This window comes from Chaetodon trifascialis, chromosome 3 (genome assembly GCF_039877785.1).
Source record: "Chaetodon trifascialis isolate fChaTrf1 chromosome 3, fChaTrf1.hap1, whole genome shotgun sequence".
NCBI classification, from domain to species: Eukaryota; Metazoa; Chordata; class Actinopteri; order Chaetodontiformes; family Chaetodontidae; genus Chaetodon; species Chaetodon trifascialis.
Window position 1 is genome coordinate 19,094,243 of NC_092058.1, and position 8,745 is coordinate 19,102,987.

At 42.7% G+C, this 8,745-nt stretch overlaps 1 protein-coding gene across 1 annotated transcript; it reads left to right on the forward strand.

Annotated features, from left to right (window-relative positions):
• The first annotated feature begins 249 nt into the window (after positions 1–249).
• On the forward strand, positions 250–4,945 carry LOC139329585 (zinc finger and SCAN domain-containing protein 22-like). Its single transcript, XM_070959986.1, has 2 exons — positions 250–481; positions 2,322–4,945. Exons 1-2 carry the CDS (start codon positions 301–303, stop codon positions 3,239–3,241), a joined length of 1,101 nt encoding a protein of 366 aa, XP_070816087.1. The 5' UTR covers positions 250–300; the 3' UTR covers positions 3,242–4,945.
• The last annotated feature ends 3,800 nt before the right edge of the window (positions 4,946–8,745 follow it).

Here is an 8,745-nt window from a genome sequence, read left to right on the forward strand (position 1 = left end):
AAATTTAACCTAATTTCAAAGGGATTTTGCCAAGACTCTTCATCATGTCAACCGATCAGAACCACCTGGGCAACAGAAAATCTTCCCACAACGAAGTAGGCCGAGATGAGAAAGAGATTAAGAAGAAGAAGAAGAAGAAGAAGAAGAAGAAGAAGAAGAAGAAGAAGAAGAAGAAGAAGAAGAAGAAGAAGAAGAAGAAGAAGAAGAAGAAGAAGAGTCAACTCCGGGTCACGTGACTGGGTTGAGCATCTTTTTTGGTCCATTTTGGATGGTAGCAAGAGCTCTGTGCAACCCAAGAAAATGACCAAACTGCAGTTTTTAAACGTCTTTTTGACTGAGCGCCTCATGCTTGCTGCGCAGGAGATCTACAAGTCTGTCGAGGACACGATTTTGGAGTACCAGGAGGAGATAGCGATCCGGGAGCGGGAGAACGACCATCTGAGACGGAGGCTGCGAGACGCTGGAATTGAAATATGGCCAGGTTAGCTCCGCTGAAAGCTAACGGTGCAGTTGCGCCCCTTTATGTCCTATCAGCCGAGTCTGTGGGGTGGCATTGTGTAGCGAAGTGGAAACGACTACGTGCAGGAACAATGTCACAACACAGCTAATTACCTCAGAAAAATGTTACCCCACTTCCAAACAAGTTAACTTAGCTGTTTACGAGCTAGTTTATGTAGGCTGCTGTTGTTGTGGAGCGGCTAGCACGTTAGCAACCTTTGTTCGTTAGCCAACCCGCTAGTTTAGCCGACTAGCCTACTCCCGGTTAGCATGTAGCTATATGTGCATACCTGAGTGCGTTTTGACGTGGTCATAGTACTACCTCAGAACTTGTTCGACCAGGGCAGATAGACATGAGCATTGGTAAATGAATACACACTGTTCACCCGCTGTGTCACAGTTTGTGTTTGTTTACTACAGTTGCAAAACTATCATGGACCTAGGGTTGAGTGTTGCCGAAGGTGCCACTATTTATGAGTGTAAATACTCCATGCACTCCTAATGTCAGTGCATTTGTAGAGATTTCAGTACACACACTTTCACTTGACATCCGTCTTTTTTCTGTTAGCAGTGGCAGATACAGTAACAGTCAAATGTTTGCACGACCTCCTCGTCGAATGGGTTGTTTTAAGTTTTAGGTTCTGCAACATGGGCACCTTTTGCTTTGATGTCAGCTTTGCATACTGTTGTCATTCTCTCAGCTACTTTCACGAGGTCTTCACCTCCACCACCATGCTTTTCAGACCGTATAGGAGGAGTTTCCACATATGTTGAGAACTTTTTGGCTGCTTTGCCTTCACTCTGCGGTCCATCTCATCCAAAACCATATGAACTGGTTTCAGGTTGGGTGGCTGTGGAGGCCAGGTCATCTGATACAGCACTCAAGCACTCTCCCCTTTTGGTCGAATAGCCCTTACATAGCCTAGAGGTGCGTTTTGAGTTATTGTCCTGTTTGAAAACAAATGACGGTCCCACTAAGTGCAGACCAGATGGGAAGACATGTTGCTGCAGAATGCTGTGGTAGCCCTGTTGGTTAAGCGTGTCTTGAACTTTGAATAAATCACCAACATTGTTTCTGTGTCTCACAAAGACACAGCAGTTGGAACCAGAAATGTCAAGTTTGGACTTATCAGACCAAAGAACAAATTTCCCCTAGTATAATGCCCATTCCTTGTGTTACTTGGCCCCAGCAGTTCTCGTTTGTCTTCTCTCAGTAGAGATTTCTTTGCAGCAGTTCAACCATGAAGGCCTGATTCACACAATCTCCTCCGAACAGTTGATGTGGAGATGTGTTGGCTGCTTGAACTCAGTGAAGCATTTATGTGGGCCCTTATCTGTGGTCCTGTTATTTGTCAATTTCTGAGGCTGCTAACTGTAGTGAATGTATTGTCTGCAGCAGAGGTAACTCAAAGTCTTCCTGTCCTGGGACGGTTCTCATGACGGTCCATCATGTCATATGATAGTTTTTGCAAGTGCACTTGAAGATGCATTCAAAGTTGTGAAATTTTCCAGATTTACTGATCTCCATCTCTTAAAGTACTGCTGGGCTGTCATTTCGCTTTACATAGTTAAGCATTTCTTGCCATCGGCTGTGAATAAATGCTTTACACCACTTAGAAGTCAAGGGGAATACTTAACATAGGTATCACATAAAGTGTTATAATAGTCAATATATACTGTACAAAATTCATCAAAACTCTTGAAATTCATGAACTGCAAATGTCCTGTCAATTTCAACTAGTGTTGCACTGTGGACACAGTTGTGTTTGCAGAAATCAGCTTAATATTTTCTTCTGGGCCTCTGCCTCCTGTTGTGTTTTCAGATCGTCCGTCCATGGCGCTGTTGGACGAGGAGGATGGTGAGCATCCACGACGTGAGTGGAGTCCCAGCATGGGGCATGAAGAGCGTATCCCTATTCAGATTAAGGATAAAAGAGATCTGCGGGCCAATCAAGGAGATGATCAGCTTCGTGGTCATGGCTCGTGCAGCACACCAGAAAACATGTTCACTCCCCCGCGTGTTGGAAATGAATATCCTCAGGACGGTCCCCACACATCCAACCTCCCTCAGAGTCAAGGTGTGGAGAACAGGGAGAGGGACCCTGGATCTCGAGGCCCCTCAAGACATGTGAAGGTGGAGAGCGGAGGAGGCCACAGAGGCTCGACTTCCTCCAACAGCGGCGCCCAGCCACTCGCGCCAGTTAATCCAAACTGCTCAAATGAGAACAACATTGACATTATTGGGGTGGAGAATGGAGGACAGATGGTTGGTGCTAAGGGAACTGGAACTGGAGCTAACAGAGGACAGGCCTCTCACATGCGCAACCAAGGAGCCAATGCTGTGGACTGCCCCCATCAAAAATCCCCCCTACAAGGCCACATGTCGTCCTTTTGCTGCAAAGTTTGTGGCGAGGCGTTTAGTCACGTTGGCCACCTGCATGTGCATGTACAAGTGCACACGCGAGAAAAACCTTACCGCTGTGGAGTGTGCGGGAAATGCTGCAGCTCCTCCGGCAGACTCCAGGAGCACCAGCGTAGTCACACAGGAGAAAAACCATTCCGCTGCCAGATTTGTGGAAAGGGCTTCACACAGATGGCTCACCTGAAAGTACACATGAGAATCCATACTGGGGAGAAGCCATACAGTTGCCCTGTGTGTGGCAAATGCTTCAGCCGCTCTGACAAAATCAAAAGGCATCTCCAGACCCATAGCCGCGAGGGTACATATTTCTCAGGGCAATGATGCAAGTGTTTGTGAACCATGTTGATGTGGGAAACTTTCCTACAAAAAGCTAACATTGCTGCCATTAGGACAAGGCTTTTTTTCTACTTTCCAAGAACTAAGGATTCTGCAACTCTTAGAGAAAGTTTCTTATCTAAGCTAATACTTCTCCATGCCATAGTCCCTCAATAGAATTTTTATTAGCCAGTTTAGTATGTCATTTACTTAATTTTGTACTTGTCACTGAGTATTAAATCTCTAAGACACAATTTGAGTTATTAGCTAGTCTTTCTGAATTATTGAGCCTTTCCTTAGTCACATTATTAGCATGATGAAGTCTTCCACACATGCCTTGAAACTGAGATGCATAAAGAAATGCAACAATGTTCAGCACGGTCACAGCTTATTATCAACCAGTCACTTCATAAGTTTCCACTGAGTTTAAACTCTGCAGACTTGACAGCTGTCATGTTATCATTATTTTAGGACCTAAAATTAAGTGTCAGCTCATGCATGAAATTAGCTCCATCTTCTCAGTTATCCAGAGAATTGATGGGCTGACTAATGAACCCTGTGTTTCATCTGGCTCAGTCTAACACTGCCAGTAGTTTATTTTTTTTAACACAATTTTAAAAAATGACACAAATTTAAGGCAAACAAAAAGCTACTGAAAATAAACTATGGACTTTGACCGACTTACAAGAAGACCTGGCACTTGTCTCCATTTTAGTCTTTTTTTTAACTTCCTTGTCTTGGGAGTGCTGTTACATTGTTGCAGAGCTAAATACTGCCATCTCACATTGTCAGTGCTTCATGTTGTCCACTGGAACATGGACAAATCTGTTGTGAGACTGCTCCACTTATGTGAAATAATGTGATATTCTGTAAAATACCACTAGTCTCAGTCTACCATGCATTTAAGAATTTTGTGGTGTCTTTTTTATGACATGCACTACGGCATCTGTTTAAGAGGATGCAGAAATACACTCTGTAATAGGGCCATACAGTATTGGTTGAACCTTTCTGAGGTTTTTCAGGGGTCTCAGTCTGCAAAGATTTATGCTCACCTGTGTTTCTACCACAATAGATATTCACATGTGAGATATTTTTGGAGTGGTCTCAGTTGTGGTTGATTTTCAGAAGTGATGGTTGCTTTATCATAGAATCAGGTACTTCCTCTGCCCATCTTGGACTGACCCCAGAACAGCAGACCCAACAGTTACCTTTCTCCTCTTTATCCTCTCAGGACTAATGCTGCATTCATAACATGAGAGCATACCAGAACTACTACTGTCTGACTTGAAACAGCTATCATTAAAGTCAGAAACTCAGGGTTTGTGAGTTTTCCCGTGGGATTAGACCCTTGTAGCAGGAAAGAAACTTGTCGGTAACAAGTAAAGACAAACATAAATAAATAAAACAACAATCTGCATCTGAATGTCCTGCAGAAAGATGAGCTAAATAAAATTCACCCTCAGAGTGTCAAAGCTCAGTTGTTTATTCTGGGATGCACACCAGTGAAACCTCCTATGTGTGATGAATGCAGCATGAGACAACTACAGCACGTCCTCACAGCTGACCAGCAGCCCTTCACTCAGCCTTCTCTGGGACACCTTTGCTCCCCCAGCGCGCGCACACACACACACACACACACACACACACACTACTGTACAGTGTTGTATCATTGCGTATTAAATGTTATTTTTTAATAAAGTAGTAATTGAGTATCTATTGTAATTGTCTTGTATTATATGTAAACAAGCTTACCGAAACTGTGCTGATAAACTAACTACTGTTACAGATAGCACAGAGGCTAACCCTAGTTCACTAAAACCAGTTTCAGAATGAGTTTAAAGGATTTATAATCAGATTAATTTTATGTCGGCAGAGTTAGAATATCTACCAAATACTGAGAACAAACCTCTCTCTCTCTCCTGTCATTTAAGCAAAGCCAGGTGTCACTAATGACATCAATGATGCGCCTGGAAAGGTTGATTAAGTGCAACGGTTTATCAACAGAATAACAGAACTCTTAATATTTATCACTTGGTAAATGTGTAAGGAAATAGGCCTTTTTCACAGAGGACATCTTGACAGGTCATAATTGGGAAAGCACAGGTATGAAAAAGTAAAATGAATGATTTTATTGTTCATGCGGACTCACTGTTATGACTTACCGGGAGCTTGAATAGAACAGATCCATCGTTAATATTAATAACACCTAAGCTTTCCCCTTGTTGACTAGTCAAACATCTGTTATGAAAAAAGGCCTATTGGAGAACATAAATCTTTCTCTGGCTCTCAGTACTGCAATTTCAGTTCTAAATGCTGTGCAGAAAAAATCTCAATCATATTCAAACCACATTAAAATCCTCAAATCCATCATGTTCCCACAGCCAGCATTTGAATTGGGTGTAGAAATGATTGGTTCACAGCGAAGGAGCCTCACTTAGTTTTATTTTGTAGTAACAACTATGCAACACCTGGTGGGGTGCTTTCCATTTCAATGTTTTTCCTCAGTTTACATGACAATGTAACTGCTGCCTGTCAGGGTGTCAATTTGTCTGGGTTGGTTAAATGCATCAAGTGGACTTTTCCATCGTAACATCATACAGTTTGTGTTCAGATGGTCGATACATTATGAATTCACCGAAAGCTCCTAACTTACATGTATTCAGCTGCATGCAGCCTTGTGCTGGACCATGCATTTACATTATGGCAGCGTCCAAGCTTTACATCCTTGAAGAGGGTCCATCAGTAAGAGAGAGGGACACTGAGAGCCTCACCAAGGCCTCTGCACCACTTAATCAGTTAGAACCACTTTAGTGTTTCAACTGATGTCTTCATGCCTCTTAAGATGTGAAGGAACACTCACTCAGTCCTCTGATATTTATCACAGTCGTAACAATGTGTAATGTTTCTGTGTCGACAATAAAGGCCTGTCTGTCAGCAGCAGCTGAGAATATTGAGACTAATCATGGAATCAAGCAGACCTGGCAGACCAAACTTGGACACTGCCGCCTGATTTGCTGTGAGACACTACATCTCAGGGTGCAGGCAGGCAGGAAACAGAGGATGCATGCAGTAGGAAGAGCCACGAGGTCCAATGGCACAAAGCCGGGAAGCTGAAGGGAGATGCTGTTGATAAACTACATTTCATTTGCTCTTATCAAATTTAAGTATCTACCAAGCAGAAGTTATCTAGGTAAGCTTCCCGTTTAGGCGGATCAGTCACGTTCCTAAATGCCAATCTAATGGAACAGGCTTATCGAGTATGATTACATTACCCAATCACAAGCAATCAAGTCAGAAGCCTGCAGAATAATCAGCCATCAAAATCAAATAATGGCCTGTATGAAGAGATTCGTGTGGATCCATATAATTCAATCGGTGCCAGTGTTGGCTCCTACCTCTAAATAAACATGACAGACATGTACATTACACTCAATGCAAAACGTGTCGCACCTCTCATCTTTTAAATTGTTGTCACCTGGATGATTTCAGCCAATATGTCTTTTATGACAAAAAAATAATCATTATCCACAAAGAGGCCTTGAGACATTTCAGAGGCCACTTCTAAATATAAATCTATTTGTGGTTTTGTCTGAAAAAAGTACATTTACAAATGCAACAGCAGCCTCTGGCTTTGGCCCAGCTTCATAGAGGAAAGCATCCTTTAAAGAAATCTTGGAAGAAAACAAGGTATTCAGTGAAGAACATGCATTGCAACAATACCAACAGAAGTAAAATCAATTGATATGCCGTGCAGCTACAGAGTTGATATTTCATACTAGAACTCATCTCTGATACACTCAAAGTACACCCAAAAAGTCACTGCAGCCTACTTTTGTCAGGCAATTTTATCCAAAGTGGTTCTGGGAACACACAGTGGTTCCCTATCTTTACACGAAGAGGACATTTTGATCAATCACCCTGCCCTTAATAGCTAAAAACAGCAGAGAGCATCATTATTTTATGAGGTATGGTTGTTTCAATGTCTGACAGCTCTTGAGTGATTGAGTGAATGGTGGGATGAGAGTGCTCTCCAGGGATCTTATTCAAATGTTGATTGATCTCCAGTTTATGCATTCAGTCACGATGGCAGTTCATAACCCAAGAGGATGGCATAAATATTAAGTTTCACAACGAGGACCTGGGGTCAGCAGCTGCACAGGGGGTAGAGGAGGAGGATCGATAGAACAGTGTGAGCAAGAAAGCACGGCTGCAGACGTCACGCCACAAGTGTCACATATGTAAACAGACCTCTGATCGTAGGTGAATGTGACAGGAATTCATATCTCACTGTAATTAAAGCCACTTAAACTGAAGAATCTCATCTTTAATAAATGAATCTCGACAGGAACAGAAAGCAGTTTGTCTGATTCATAATATACAGATTCTGATTTCAGTCACAGATCCACTGAGGAAACCTGGACATGCAGATTAAATGGTGTACCTGATGTGTAGTGTATATGTGTTGTGTACTTGTCGTTTTACTTGTAGATGCATGTGGCGCTCTGTCCCTGTCAACTGTCTGGACATCTATTGACTTTTCTGTCGCTGCGGGGGAGCAGCATTCATCTCTTTGGAGGAGCCTGCTGGGAGCCTGTACACTGGTTTCCTGTGGGTCTGCAGGCAGCCACTCCAGGCCAGTCCTGGAGACCAGACTCTATTAGCCCACTCTGTGAGGTTGTTTACCTGAGGACACTGTGAACAGTGTTTGGCAAGGCAAGGCTCAGTCATTTACTCTATTTCATGCTATTATTATATACAGGTTTTAATATAATACAACATATAGCATGGTTTATATATTGTTTTTAGTTTGATAGATTACTGAGAGGAAGCAGTGTGTACCAAAGTACTCAGTTTCATTTCTTAGCACACGTCATGAACACCTTCATCGTTTAAATTTCAAACAGCCTTCAAGCTATATTTTAACATTTTAGGGAACAAGCTCATTTGCTTTCTTACTGTGTTGTCATTCCACACTCAGACTCCAGGAAGTCACTGTGCAGGGCCAAGAATAGTGTGGCACATTACCCCTCGTACATGCTTGTTGCTTTCACACTCAAGTTTTGTACGGATTGAGCAAAGGAGATATGATGTCACTCAGTGAGCTGCAGAGGTGATGCAGATGTATTTTGTCACCTTTGGACCAGTTGAAGGTGCCCTGTGTAGTTTCTTCTGAACAAACAAACATTTATGCAAAGCATTTCTCACCAAAACTGAATGTGTGCATCCTTGAGGTTTAACATTGTTATGAACGTGTTTCTTTCCTCCTGAGTTTCCATAAAAGTTTGAATCTTACAATGTTGACGTTCATGTGTTATACGAAGCAGTCTTCTTCTTCTCTGCCTTAGTTGGTTAGTTACTTAGTTGCTGCAGATCTTAGTGCATTGCTGCCACCTCTCAATCAGTGGAATAATGTCACACCATCGGCAGAAATGTGTCTAGCAACACCCACATGCATGTGGCTCCATAGCATAGCAGCAGAGGTCAGAAGCTCTCAAGGAACCTTTGAGTGA